Source organism: Fusarium venenatum (assembly GCF_020744135.1).
Source record: "Fusarium venenatum strain MPI-CAGE-CH-0201 chromosome Unknown EDB82scaffold_2, whole genome shotgun sequence".
Taxonomy (NCBI): Eukaryota; Fungi; Ascomycota; class Sordariomycetes; order Hypocreales; family Nectriaceae; genus Fusarium; species Fusarium venenatum.
The window spans coordinates 3912023-3926262 of record NW_027072130.1 but is presented as its reverse complement, the minus strand read 5'-3'; the positions used below and the strand labels follow the sequence as shown (position 1 = coordinate 3926262).

General features: G+C 46.9%; 7 protein-coding genes across 7 annotated transcripts; 3 read left to right on the top strand and 4 right to left on the bottom strand.

Annotated features, from left to right (window-relative positions):
- Positions 1-404: 404 nt before the first annotated feature.
- Positions 405-979, bottom strand: EDB82DRAFT_535915 (uncharacterized protein; the record flags this gene model as incomplete). The annotated part of the gene is made up of 1 exon (XM_025734268.2): positions 405-979. The coding sequence occupies exon 1, from the start codon at positions 801-803 to the stop codon at positions 405-407; it is 399 nt and encodes a 132-aa protein (XP_025585091.1). The 5' UTR covers positions 804-979.
- A 1184-nt stretch (positions 980-2163) lies between these two features.
- On the top strand, positions 2164-3297 carry EDB82DRAFT_554918 (uncharacterized protein; the record flags this gene model as incomplete). Its single annotated transcript, XM_025734267.1, has 3 exons — positions 2164-2582; positions 2650-3113; positions 3167-3297. 3 exons carry the CDS (start codon positions 2164-2166, stop codon positions 3295-3297), a joined length of 1014 nt encoding a protein of 337 aa, XP_025585090.1.
- A 1710-nt stretch (positions 3298-5007) lies between these two features.
- Positions 5008-6982, bottom strand: EDB82DRAFT_497960 (amino acid/polyamine transporter I). Its single transcript, XM_025734263.2, has one exon. It carries the CDS (start codon positions 6677-6679, stop codon positions 5132-5134), a length of 1548 nt encoding a protein of 515 aa, XP_025585088.2. The 5' UTR covers positions 6680-6982; the 3' UTR covers positions 5008-5131.
- Positions 6971-9060, top strand: EDB82DRAFT_497958 (fungal-specific transcription factor domain-containing protein). The gene is made up of 2 exons (XM_065608561.1): positions 6971-7145; positions 7195-9060. Exons 1-2 carry the CDS (start codon positions 7077-7079, stop codon positions 9046-9048), a joined length of 1923 nt encoding a protein of 640 aa, XP_065464704.1. The 5' UTR covers positions 6971-7076; the 3' UTR covers positions 9049-9060.
- A 48-nt stretch (positions 9061-9108) lies between these two features.
- Positions 9109-10639, bottom strand: EDB82DRAFT_523936 (FAD dependent oxidoreductase; the record flags this gene model as incomplete). Its single annotated transcript, XM_025734261.2, has 2 exons — positions 9109-10014; positions 10058-10639. 2 exons carry the CDS (start codon positions 10637-10639, stop codon positions 9109-9111), a joined length of 1488 nt encoding a protein of 495 aa, XP_025585086.2.
- A 438-nt stretch (positions 10640-11077) lies between these two features.
- On the top strand, positions 11078-12385 carry EDB82DRAFT_444550 (acyl-CoA N-acyltransferase). Its single transcript, XM_025734260.2, has 4 exons — positions 11078-11275; positions 11388-11439; positions 11547-11786; positions 11841-12385. Exons 1-4 carry the CDS (start codon positions 11214-11216, stop codon positions 12171-12173), a joined length of 687 nt encoding a protein of 228 aa, XP_025585085.1. The 5' UTR covers positions 11078-11213; the 3' UTR covers positions 12174-12385.
- Positions 12386-13815, bottom strand: EDB82DRAFT_460390 (Rieske [2Fe-2S] iron-sulfur domain-containing protein). The gene is made up of 2 exons (XM_025734259.2): positions 12920-13815; positions 12386-12870 (listed from the first exon to the last, which is right to left on the bottom strand). The coding sequence occupies exons 1-2, from the start codon at positions 13735-13737 to the stop codon at positions 12450-12452; spliced, it is 1239 nt and encodes a 412-aa protein (XP_025585084.1). The 5' UTR covers positions 13738-13815; the 3' UTR covers positions 12386-12449.
- Positions 13816-14240: the final 425 nt, after the last annotated feature.

Below are 14240 nucleotides of genomic sequence, written 5' to 3'. Positions count from 1 at the left end.
ATGCCCTCGGCTTTCCATCGTTAAGAACTCATGGTTATACAGGGTAGTCTGGACGGGTTCAAATCTTAACCATTTGGGATTGGAGATAGACAGCATCCTAACAAACTATAGGGAAATTCGAAGATAATGGACAGAGTGGGCAGATAGGAGTTAATGTAAATAGCTCACGTTGCCGATTTGTCAGAGTACGGGTAGGATGAAAATAACTGCTTTGCAGATCAGGGTGGCGCATCATTGCTGAACCACCATTTGAGAGTCAAAATCAAACACTGACAAAAACTTCTTGAAATATAGTCTTAACGCATTGAATTGATTCATAATAACAGAATTTCTTTAAAACTAACAGGCGTGCTAGTGTATACACATAGTTCAGCCCCCCCTCAAAGATACACAGCCCCTAACATTTACTCGCAGGTGTATGAAGCTTGGTAAGGTCCAGGCTCACCAGCCAAGTCAGTAAGGCACATGTAGGTTCCATCATCAGAGAGCCTCTCCTCCTCCTCTGCTTTCTCCTTGGTGTACTCGAGAATGAGATCACCATCGCAGTTGAAGCCCTTGCCATTGTACAGCCTAACAGTGCATCCTTCGTCCCAGTCCTTGACGAGCATGGCTTCCAAGTCATAGTAGGCCATCATACAATCGTTGCCTTCTCCAGGCTTTCCACCGGCTGAGTTATCGGCGGCGCTGCCTTTGGGCTTGGAGCAGACGTTCTGCGTGCCCCAGAATTCCAGTAGCCATGCATTGGCGGTCTGTGCCGCGAACAGAGACACGGTCAGGGTGGTGAAAGTGCTGAGAGCGTGCATCTTGGATAGTTTGGTTTGATTTGAGTGGGGTCTGAAGAAGTGCTTGGTTGGTTGATGGGTGGTATTTGAGATGTATGTATTCAGAGATAGATGATGTTGAGTGATGGTTGGATGACCTGTAGTTGTAGAGTTGGATGATGAGAAAGGCTGAGAAGAGTGGTTGATGGTAAACCTTTATACACGTCCTGGGAGCTTTATGCGTAGCGAGGTCATTGTTGGGAGACAACATGCAGGACTTGTTTCTACTGTCCCATCTTAGGAATCGACGAAGGATTCACTAAATGACGTACATATTTTTGACTCAATATCTTGGTTATCTCGAGTATCGGCGAGAACTAGGACCAGTATCGCGTTCCTGAACAATCTGCAGACCGGTGTACAAACAATTCTCCGACTTTGCCTCAACCATCCCCCATCCGTGCCCACTCTAGTAACTTATGTTCGGTTATGAAGTGGCCTGAGCCGGGGAATATTGAAAAGGCCGATGGATGGACCCGAATATCCCCATCCGGGATTCAAAAGCTAAAAAGGGTATGTCGTGTCTGTCAATGCAACGAGTGACAGGCAGTGCAGTTAATTGCATGGAAGGATTGAGCTCTGGCGAGGTTGATGTCTTTGAGGAGAGCTGATGATTGGTCGCCTTGTGTCGATCAGATCCCTTGGTTGAGTTTAAACTTGTTTATAACCGTGGCTCAGGCACGTGTTATCGGAGAATCCTTCAGATTGTGGATTCGCATGGTATTGAATGCGGGCTATGACGATACTATAATTTACACAACACAAGATGTCCGTGGGGTCATTCCTAATGCAACCGTTGATGTTGCATTTCGACTTGCTGCCCCTGGGCTTGGCGCATCCTTCTGTGGAAAATCACCAGTTCCACTGGGCTCTTTATTAACCAACCGGAGGATAAAGTGCACGGATACTACGGGGATCATCTTCTCCTATAGGAGATTTTACGGGCCATGGTACATGAATGTACAGGTCAAGTTTCCACTATTTTGTAGATCCCAAAACTATTCACTACTCAGTATATACTCCATTTGACCTGTTATTGGAAGGTAATGCATCATTGTGAGCGGACAGCTTTGCCCTGACGACATCCTTCGGATCCTCCAGGAATAGTTTCACCATGTTGTGGAAGACTCCATTAAGTCGAGTATGAAAGATACGTCATTGTAGATTGTTTCGATCTTAATTGATATTCCCGATTATCTCGATAGCTCATCGGCCACCTATAAAACCATTGTCCTCAAGTTGAGAAGTGTTTTTATCCTCATCACAGACTGCAAAGATCACACAGTCCGCCCAACACTTCCCATTCTTAGTGCATCATATCTTTGCATCACTTGTCTTCATTATGATGAACAAAACTTCCCTTCTTGCTCTGGCCCTCGCAGCCATCCGGGTCCAAGCGCAGGACATGATCAACATTGATCTATACAGCACTGAAACCTGCAACCCGGACCCCAATGACCTTGACGTTCAGTCCTTCCAGCTAGGCGTCAATCTCAAGACAGACGCTAATGGTAACGAATTCTCTGGCTGCAATGCTGCTACCATCGTTCCTCAAGGCTGGCCTACCACTGCCAACGGTAAATACCCCGTCTGGCTTGACACCTCCAAGTTTGGTCAGGGATGCAGTATGCTCTTCTTCAACCTCCCGGGTTCTCAAGAGGAGGGTGATATCTGGCCTTGCCGCAATGGACTCTACCGCAAGATTCAGAAGGACAAGACACCCTGCGGTGATTTGGAACTGACTCAGAAGTTCGGATACGCGTAAGTACAATTCCTCTTATTCAGTCACTTTGTTCTATCTAACGTGTTACTAACTCTATCATGATAGATACTGCTGTGGCTCTCTTTGCAATGACGATGTCAGCACCTGGCCTTCCAAGCGTAGCCTCACCGACCGGGCTCCTACTCCCAAGGCTAAGGACGTAACCAAGGTCAAGCGTGCCCCCATCCTCAACAAACGTCAAGGCAACGACAAGTGTATCATCAACCTCAAGAGTGAACTCTACACCACATTTGGTCGACAGATCCAGGTCGGCCCCGAAGAAACATGCGAGCCCGACCAGACTACCTGCGGTCAGACCTGGACATACACTGCTGGCAATGACATTACCACTAGTGAAAGTCACGAGGACAGCACTGAGGTCGGCTTCTCTGAGTACATTGTTTTCGTCAACTCTTTCTCTGATGGCTATGAAATTAGCAAGGGCGAGTCGGAGGAGCGATCTGTCTCGAAGAGCATGGCTCCCGAGCCTGGACATGCTGGCTACCCCACTTTCACTCCTCTTCTCTACTGTAAGTAGATGTTATGGATTCTTTCATGATAAGAAACTGACATGTTATACTAGGCGCCGAGGCTGACCTTAGCGGCGACTGCTCTCGCGAGGATTTGGGTATCGGTGGTGGAGAGGTTTGCGTTCAGAAGTATCTTCCTGGTGATGTCCCTGACGGTACTTGGCAAATCGTCACCACCGATTAAGTGTATCTATCAGTGTTTGTTGTTCGGGGCACTAAACATTCTACTATCCTTGACCGTGCAGTGGAATGGTTGAACAACAACAACAGTCACTGGATTGGCATATCAAGATTGGATCAAACGAGGCCCAATGTTAAGGCGATAACTGTGCTGGATTGTTGCATTGATTTGTTCTGACGATCCTTGGTCATGTCATTATTAACGAGATTAATAGCCACCAGGATAGTGAGAGGTTTTATCCTGTGAAATAGAAGCACTGGGAGATTCAAAACATTCAAATGTTAGAGAAAAGAGAGCATAGCCATTTCGTTATTGTATTTGTCGCCACAAAAGCATCAGACCGTCGCATGACCTTCAGGGAAATCAGTTAACGGTAGAAACTAACATTTGTTGATAACCTTGAGGAAACTGAGAAGGCCTGGGCGAAAGCTTAGGTGGTCAAAACAAACAAAATACTGTCAGTCATCCTAATCCTCATTCTCCCGTACTACAACGCCATCCAGTGCCTTTAGTTCTTTGATACCTTCCTCTGAGATGCTAATAATTTGTGTTAGATGTCGTTCTAGTTCGAAATATGGGGGACATACTCCACACCAAATATTATCGGCGGCAGACTCTTTGTTGCGGGGTACTGGTTGTGTCCAGTATGCTTTTCGAGTATCCTGAGGTATGTCAGAGGATATATTCATGTTGAATGGCATTCAGAACTTACCTGTCTACCTGGTGCCTGCTGTTCTCCCATTGTTCAATTCCTTCCCAACGGATAGTGACTACCTAAGTAATGCTCAGTATACATTATAAATGTTAAAGTTGTGATGAGAGTGATGGCTCTTACAGGCATTGTGTTGCTGTTGTAAGAATGGTGTTGGCTTGATTTGATGGTGCTGGATTGGATGGATGACTGAATAACTAGATATCATTTTTATCCTTACGTACATGCTGGTATATATAGTTCGATGAATCTATTTGTAGTTTAATCAATGCCGTCATGAAAAAGGAGCATACACAGTGTTGCTCTCAATTAATCTACCAAGCGGTGAGAGTGCAACGACATTCGTAAGCAGTTCTGAGACTTCTCGCGCAAGATTCAAGCCACGTCACTCCAGTGTCTCACAGCTTCAACCACTAAATAGAACAGGCGTGAAGTTCAGCTGAAAGAGCCAATGGCCTTTTGATCTGCACTGCAGAGGCAGAGCATCATGATGGCTTTACAGCTCCACTAAATATCAAAGCTAATGCATGAATTCAATAACCATGGCAGCCTGACTCCACCGCTGATACCTATTATTAGCCGTCAAGTCATCAAAGTTTCTACCATACTCGCAGATGATCATTGCATCTATGCCAATCTTCGAGAGTGATATACCAGATAACGGTAGAGACAACACCGGCGAATAAACCGAGTTGCAAGGACAGGTATCTTGAGACACTGTACACCCGCACATTTATCACATTATCCAATTGTATTCCCAAACCATGACGTTGAATTTCTCTATGGCTTATCAACTAACCGGAAGCGTAAGTCTCTGCATGCGAGGTACAGATAACCCTCAGTTGTGTCTTAAGAAGATTGAGTCTCTGTAGGTTTCACATGCAGTACATCTGGAAGTTCACAATATCTGTTTCACAAATGGCGGTGAACGATTTGAGCGAAGGGGGAGATGATCTTGTCCGCTATCATTCAGGCATTTTGAAGTTTTACGTAGTATAATGGTCCGCTCCCAGTGAATCGTCTACAGATGGCACGCAGAAGATCTCAAAAAGATGGCCGGACTTGTCATGGTGATAAAATCTGAAGTGGGCTAGTATTAATGATCATATAGGTAGACACTAGATGCTAGTCATCCAATATCTCCTTAACTTCATAGTGGCTGTTCGCATAGAAGAACCACAGGCAAATGGTCAAGACACCAATACCGCCAAGGACAGCAGATGCATAATTCATCTGGTCGGCTACGACTGGCACGTAGTATGGGAAGCAGTAAAAGATAAGAGCAACCACTGTCCAGGCCAACATGATGAGATTGGCCAAGAGCCCTAGTCTTGGATACCAGAACGGACCATGCCGAAAGTTAGACCGACCCTGACAAAGCATAAGAACGGCAGGAATACTGTAACTGATATACTGCAGTAGAATCCCTGTTGAAATGAGAGAGTTGAAGGCCAAGTCGGAACCAAGATACAGACATCCAAAGATGGCAATGCCTGAAGCTGACCCGATCAGGGACCATATGGGAGTGTGCATTGGTGAAGGCGCGAGCTTGCTGAGATGACGATGGAGCGGAAATCCAGCTTCTCGACTGATGGTCCAAGCGAGTCGAGACTGCCACGTTTGAATAGACCATACTGCTCCAGCTGTAGTGATTAGAACTGGTACCCAGAGACCCACAGCTGTGGCCTTGCTGTCTGTAATGCGATAGAAGAGAGCCAATGCAGAGTTATCAGCGGCTCCATCAATTCCTGACACATTGATCAAAGTCGAAGTGACAACTAAAAGTCCAGAAATAAATCCGACTACAATCGTCCATATCAAAGCCTTGGGAATATCAGTGCTTGGAGAGGGCATCTCCTCTGCAAGATGTGTAGCCACGTCCAGGCATGAAAAACTCCAGTTGGCCCCGTTCATACCGATTAAAAATGCAATACCCTTCGGCCACCCGGAAATGTTGACCGACACGGTGAAATAATCTTTGGCTGGCATGTGCATATCGGACATGGCAAAGAGTGTAACAAAAATGGTGAAGATAGTCATGCAACTGAACAGCAGCATAACCTTTGATATCTTGGGAAGAGCGTGCTCGAAGCTGGCTCCAAAGACAGTCAAGATATTGAGAAGCTGGAAGCCGACGAAACCCATCCACCGTTTATACACAAAGTTGGGGTTCAGCAGCGAGATGATGGCGCAGGCGCCTGTGGGTACGGATAGACAGGCTGATGCACCCGTTGCGACAGCAGCCACCCAACTAATGACGGCCGTAAAATAGGACAAGACGCGGCGGTATCTTGGTGGAGCCAGGTGATTTACCCATACATACTGGCCGCCGGGATGGGGTATCGCTGAAGCCAGCTCTCCGAGGGTTGTTGCAGTGGCGAGACCAACAAGGGTCTGTATCAAGAATCCCCAGAAGAAGAGAGGTGTGCCGCCCATAGGAAGAGTGCTTCCAAGGACGAGAAGCAGACCAACTGCAGTGTTTGTTGTCCCATAGCCAATGCCAAGGGCAGATAGGGTCGTGAATGGCTTCACAGTCTGAACTGTAACGTCCCCATGCCGAAGGGACCCAGATGGTGCTGTTTCGCTATCATTGTATTTGTGGTCGGACTTTTCAGGCATCATGGAAAGTTGTTTTGCTTCCTCCGAAGCAGAATGAGATGTATGCGACTCCATTTCGCCAATCGTATCTGCAAAGGGATCCCTTGATCGATTGGAGAATGTGTAGTTAATTAATAGACCAAATCTCAAGTCTTATCTCATAACAGTGACTGTCTGAACTTTAAGCCATATTGAATGAGGAAGTGCGCTGCGATCATTGTTAGTGGTGGTTATCTGAAGCTAGGATGAATCAGGCAAGTAGGTGCGAGACTGGACAATCTCAGGTCAATCTAGGCCTCTAGTCAAGGTCAGATCTTATCACGCGGGGTCTTATCTGGTCGCTAATAGTGTCGTATCTGGGGAAAGAAGCGGGGAAACATGGAGAGGGGACTGAGGTAGGGCAAGGCGATTGTTCAACATATGCATTTTTTTATGTTAATGTTGGAAGTCGATTATCATAATAGACAGACAAATGAGTCATTCACCGAAAGCGTTTCACTTCAAGTCCAGAAACGGCTGTCTACGGTGCAAAGCGAGAAAGGTGAACCCAGTCTGCATTCCCAGCGATACGCAGTAACTAAATTTGCCAGATCAAATGCGACGAAAAGAAGCCAACTTGCGGTCGCTGCGAAGCGAGAAATCTTCACTGCCCTGGATATGCTCTTAATGTTCGATGGTCAAAAAAGCATGAGCTGCGGGCTGGTGGACTTATGTCCTTAGAGCCAGTGCAAACTGTGCCGCAACAACCACTGCCGGATGATCCGTCACTGTTGGCTCGTACCACTGAAACATCTATTCGAGACGACGAGTCTGAACCCTGGTTGAACATGCCAAGCCAGTGGGATTCCATGCCATCTGTGACTCCTCCTCATGTAGAAGCCACTGATGCTGCTGTTGTCCTACTGGAGCCCGAGTCTATGGAATCTCCTGATGCTACTTGGGAGTGTCCTGATTTGGATGGTATGGCATGGTCCGATATCCAAGACACTCTCCCTTTACCATTTAGTGTCATAGAACAGCTGAGTGGCCCTCGAGTTCTACAAACTGAGGACATATCGGCAACACAATTGCTGCCTCCGACATCGGAAAACCCTTTCCAGATCACAACTCTACCTCAGCGTCCGATGATGGACCAAGTACAAGTGCCACGTCAAATACTTCATGTTCCCACCGCCCTCTCCGAGTACTTCTTCTCAGAGGTCATTCCTCTTTACTGTGTTTGGGACAGCAAGCTGAACATAATGCGTAATATTACCGAGACCATGTGGCAATCATCCGGTGCTCTGCATCACACTATCCAAAGTATGGCGGCAGCATGTCTATCAGAAAATTTCCCTCATTTGCTACCAGTAGCCAGACAAGAACATTCTCGCGCTCTAGTATTTATCAAAGACAAAACAACAGTAACGGCCCAAAAACAGGCTATGGCTCTGGCTGCTACTTTCTTGGGTCATACATCAAGCTGGATAAGTCCAGACAATCTCGCCCCGGACATGTATCAAACTAGTTGGGATATTCTTGATGAGATGACTACCGACAATGGAAGTTCGGCAACGTCCTTCTTTGACAATACCATGGACTACTGGGCGATGCTGCTTGCATACCTAACTGACACCCAGCACCTAAGAATCTCTAAGAAATATTCTCCTCTAGCCGCGACAAGACAAGAAAAGCTAGTAGAGCCGCACCCCTACTGCGGTATATCTAACGGAGTCATCAAGATACTGAGAGACATTGGAATTATCATATTCACTTACAGAAACCAAATGTCAAAAGCCAGTTTCATGACAGAGGAACACGTCGACGTCTTCAGGCATTCACTGCGAGAGGCAAGACGCCTGGAGAGAGTCCTATTGGCCCATCGACCGCCCGACATGTCACAGATCAAAGACCCAGGTGATCCGCAAACGCCGCTGAAGCATCTAGAGCTAATGGACGAGGCTTATCGATTTACCGGTCTGTTACAGCTGTACCGTGTCTTCCCAGATCTTCTCATTGAGCGCTATGCGCCATGGGATCAAGAGAAAATACTCCAGCCTCTACCGGGGACCAAAGCCCCGACCATTGAGGAAAGACAAACTTGGCTTACCGAACTAGCATTGCATGTCATTACAATCTTGGAAACTATTCCATTTGAATCACACACTCGCAGTGCCCAGCCATTCATCATGGTCGCGGTATCTAGCGAATTAGTACTTAGTTCTAAGCAAACATCTTCAGGCGACGACTTTGAGACCCTTGATCATTTACCATTTCGTGTTACTAGGGCTCGCAAGTTTCTTGCTTCTAGATTAGCAGCATATACTCATATCTTACCCCTGCAGAAGACTCGGGCTATTTCTCAACTCATCAATCATATCTGGGCGGCTCTAGATGCTGGGGAACAGCAGGTCTACTGGTTGGACGTGGCATATGAGAAGAAAATGGGCACAATGTTTGGTTGACTAGCAAATAGACTTCGTCTTTATAACATATTTTCAAAGCAATTTGTGTCCTTGATAGACTCAAAGCTTTGCGTCTAACGGTTCTAAGGCCAAGCTGGCGAACTTAGTCACTGTGGCCTCGGCTGTGAGCTGACTCTGGAGCCGATCCTCAGTAATTCGATAGCACTGGGGGAACCAACCACTAACATCCTCCCCCAACATCATCATGACCAGGGCTTCACCAGTCAACCAACACTTATCCATGCCATATCCGTTGAATCCAGCTGCGATCCATTGCCCTTGATCTTCTTCGTTCCCGGTGACAGTAGCAGGAACCTGACCAACGACAGGTAATCCGTCTGCAGTATGGCCCTGAATACCGGACCATATTGATTCAATCTCGGAAGTAGACTCAGAGCCCCAGCCTCTGATGAAGAACTTTGGGAGAACTGTGGAAAGAGCTTGTACAGCTGCTTCAGGTACGTATGTGTCATCGGCAGTTAGAATATCTGACATATATGCAGTTTCGTTTCCAATCCAGATTCGTCCTGTCAGAGCATTTTGCTGGAGATAGTAAAGGCCAGTGGTGTACAACCCAGTTTTGATGTCAAGCGTTGGCTTATGGGAAAGACTCCAGGATCTGGATGCACCGACGTTTGCAAGCTCCGGGCCAGGCTTGTGAACCGACATTGTTCCCCTAAACGGATATATCCTTCCGGAAAGCCGGGGAAGCAAATGGGATGCATGTCCATTCGTGCAGTGAATGACCTTTTTGGCTTTGATAGTCCCGCGACATGTGGTTACTGTATATGGATACCCAGCATTCCCCAAGAATTCGACTTCGGTAACTGGGGTATGAGTCTCAATGGCGAGCCTGTTTGGAAATTGTGCCAGTAGCCGCTGATAAATACCGGTCAAAAGACGGTAGGGCCAGATGGCTCCAGCATCGTGTTCAATGGCTCCAGATGCTCCCTGGATATTCCATCTCTGAACGTGTCAGTTTGATCACAACCATATTAGAGCTACATACCTCAGGCACTTCATCCGCATCGACAATACGATGGTAACCTTCACACTCAGGCACATTTCTCTGGAAGGCTAAAACTGAGTTTCTCGCAGCTGTCCACGTTTCGTCGTCTCCAACGGCCATGACCTTTCGGACATCTCTGATCTGGCAATCATCCTGTACTGCCTTATCCATTGCCTTGACCATGTCGATCATATTCTGTATGTTCAATATACTAAAGCGTGTGATTTGCTTTGCAGCTTCGATCCCATGTTGTTTAGCTAAAGGGCCAAATGTATGACCAGCAGCAGTCACGAGATGTCCACCGTTTCTCCCAGTAGCGCCACTCACAAGTGTACGCGCTTCTAACACTGTAACGTGAGAATCTTGGGTGGCTCCATGCTCTAGCAGGGCTTTAGTAACGCTGCATCCTGTAATCCCGGACCCGATAACAACAAAGTCAGTATACTCTGGAAGCTCTGTAGACTGAATGGATGACACTATGGGATGGGCCGGAACCTGCCACGCCGATACTGTAGGATTCGGATGCGGTAAGCCGGGATCTTTCAGGATTGCTCTTGACACATTGCCCAGGAATTTAGCCATTGACGAACCTATACACACAAATAGTCTTAGTATTTATCACATACGCTGCTCTGGTACTCACTATATTGTATGCCATCGCTAACAGAAGTTGATAGAGGTCCTGTCATCTTGCCAGATTTAGTACAAAGATATCTGAAGTGTGAGAAAGTTCAGTGGTTGCAGATGAAAATGATAAGCAGGATAGATATTGACAAAGCTTATCAAAACAACCTAACTTCGCTCAGCGATTGGAAACAGCAAGGTAAATCTTCCTCTCCAACTCTCTTAAAACTTGATAAGAAAGCCATTTGCCCTTTCGCTTTTACCTACTCCCTTTGGGAATGGCATGCGATAGTGAACAAGATGTGGATAGCGGGGAAGTCCACGCAATAAACTTGGCGACTTAGTCTAATTAGGCAAGTATGTGCGACAGAGATTAACCTGCATTCCAGCTCACCCCGCCTACCCATCTGAAATACCGAGGTTCATTATTAAATATCCTTTTCTATACTCTAAAGTCCAATCAGCGATACGTAAGTGTCATGGTTATCAGTTGTCTAGGTCTAAAGTCAAAGTTCATTGTCATCCTCTCATCATGGCAATATACGTGACAGATCTAAAGGAGAAAGATATCCCTGGAGCAGTGAAAGCTGTGCAGTAAGTAATTTCGATATAGATGGGTATCCCGACCGGACTTGGTACCTTTGTGTTGTACTGGAGATACCAGTTCGTCTTTGTCACATCATTGTTCTATAGCTGATTGTTATAGAGAAGCATTCGCAGGGGATCCGTACAACGAATGGGTCTACGATCATAAGAATGTAAGTAATACTACTATATTCGCTAAACCTTCCTCTACCAATCCGGCTTGTTCCTTCGTGCTTCATATTTGCGGACAGAGTCATCTCGGCTAACCACAGACACTTAGTTTAATCCCCGAAGGAATTCAGTATCCCTCGGTATCCGAATGCGATGGGGCATGCGCAATGGTATTTTTCATGTCGCCAAAGAAGAGGGTAGCGACAAAGTCCTCGGTGTCGCCATGTGGTTGCGTCCACAGCCAGCAGATCAACCTCTTACATGGAATGACTGGCTTGAGAGTTGGCGACTCTACTTTGGCCAAGTGTGGATGAATTTGGTCTATGGCCGGGGAGGACTCAACGTCACAGTAAGTAACAATTGTACCAGAACAGGTCACCGCGCTGTCTTACAAGACTCACAGAGATACTACATCTGGAAGGACGCCCAAGAAAAAGCTCAATCAGAAGTTTGGTCAGACTCCCGAGGCTATTACTTTCTTAACATCATGGTCGTTTTACCTGAGGCTCAAGGGAAGGGCGTTGGAGCAAAGATGATGAAGGTCGTGACTGAACAGGCCGACGCCGAGAACATGAAGTGCTATCTTGAGTCAAGCCGAGACAAACCTAACGTGGCTATTTATGGTCGCTTTGGGTTCAAGCTACAGACAGAGATGATTTGCGATGATGACGGGGATGCCATCAAGCTGTTTACTATGATCAGAGAGCCCCACGCAGAACCCAGTGATGGGAAATAAGGCTTCGGTATTCTACCATGATGTTATTGGCAGGCGTACATTTTTAAATTATTTTGTTAATATCCAACAGAAGAATTTGGTAATAATATGCTTAGGCATACAATACGTCGCAGCTTATGGAGTTACAGCATGGCGCGATGATTGTATAAGTACCATTTCAGTGGAGGTTCGAGCAGACATAAGTTTTTTCCATAAACAATACTGATCCAATAAAGATCTTTTTATCATTCTCCATACTCCAAATCTACTAAACCCCAGCTCTCATAGTTTTTCATTTTACCATGCTAAAACTTCCTGAAGCCCTCCACAAGACAAACTCGAACAAAGCTCCTCGTCCTCCATGTTCTTCTTGGCGCCCTCCGTATCAGGCAACTTTTGTCGAGCCGGCCAAATTTGCTTTCCAGCCTCCCTCTCAAGCTTGACATGAGCATGAATGGCGTCTCGATGTCCATCCTGGAATGACAGAGGACCGTGTTCAAGGCGAGGATGAAGCTCGCCACTGATGAAAACACCGGCTTCCAAGTTTCGCTGCGCGCCAATGCAAAGGTCCTTATCCTCAGAGACAACTCGAGCGTACATGTCCGCAATTAAATGGAAGTCTTCGTCGGATGAAGTCCTGTTGCGGAAGATTTGATAGTGCATCGATGAGTGTGATGCCGATGTGGGAACAAAGCGTTGGATCATCATGAAATGAGGTCTAAATAGAGTTAGAAAACATATTAATTGGAATGGAAGTAGTGACTTACAGAACGACTACCGAGGCGTTGGGGTAGAAATACGTGCTTGCGAGTTGGAGGCCGGCCTTCTTCTGCTCCTCTGTCTGAACACTCGAGTGCTTGATCCATGCCTTGTCGGTATCACACTTCATCTTTCCAAGGTCGGCAAGTGTTGGCAAATCGGGATGCGTTGTGGGACAGTGATAGCACTCGTTGAAGTTGTCTGCGAGAATCTTCCAGTTGTAGTTGCCATCCATGCCATACTCGTTGTCAAGAACATAGTCCTCAAAGTTGACCTTGGACAGTCTCTCCTGCTGGTCGATCCCATCGAAATAGTTTGTCCAAGGCTCTGGGTTATCGGAACTGTCGAGGTTGACCCAGACAAAGCCATATGCATCGAGTTTGAGATGAATCTTGAAAAGACCATTCTGGCTCTTGTCGAATCCGTCAAGCACGTCGTAGTTGGGAGCCTTTGCGAGGTTACCGCTCAGACCATAAGACCAGCCGTGGTACTTGCAGGCAAAGATCGACGAGTTTCCTGAAGTTCCACCCTGGACGACTGGGAAGGCCCGGTGGCGACAGACGTTGTGGAAGGCATTCAAGTTGCCCTTTCGATCACGAGCGACGACAAACTCATATCCTGTCGTGTTGAACTTGAGCCAGTCACCAGCCTTGGCAAGTCTGTTCTGGTGTGTGACGAGAAGCCATTTCTTGGAGAAGATGGCGCGCCTCTCGAGCTCAAACATTTCTGGAGAGGTGTACCATGTTGAAGGAAGAGCACGAACTGGGGTTCGGTGGCTCTCATCCGTGAAGTTGTCACTTTCGATGTGGAGTTTGATCTTGTTCATTGTGGCTGCTGGTATATCTTGTTGATAGTTCCTTTTGTCAAGTGTGAGACGAAAGTAGTAAGTACTGTTGAGCTAAGGAACTTTGTTTCTGGAGTTGGGATGGAATGGAAGGGGGATTCTTATAGACAACGGCTCGCTCTCCAGCACCGCTCAGCTGATCAAGCCATGAGTTGAATGCCGGTGCCTAGGCCAACCCCCTACCTTCGGATATCATTCCCAGGAGAATCCATCCCGTATCTCGGACTAATTTGAGGCCAGATGTCGTTGATGGCGCGCGGAGGAGCTTGTCAACGAGGTCGTGTGACAGAAGATCAGCCAAAGATCAAAGAGACAAAGAACGGGTCACAACACTAATCGCAAATGTGCCATTGGCCGTACCTACATAGTGTGCAGCCATCAAACATGGGGTTGGCATATGCGAGCGAGGGGTTCAATACGCCACTGACTTATCATTGTTCGGTCATATTGGGTTTAGACTTGCGTCTTCGAGGTCCACGAGCCGC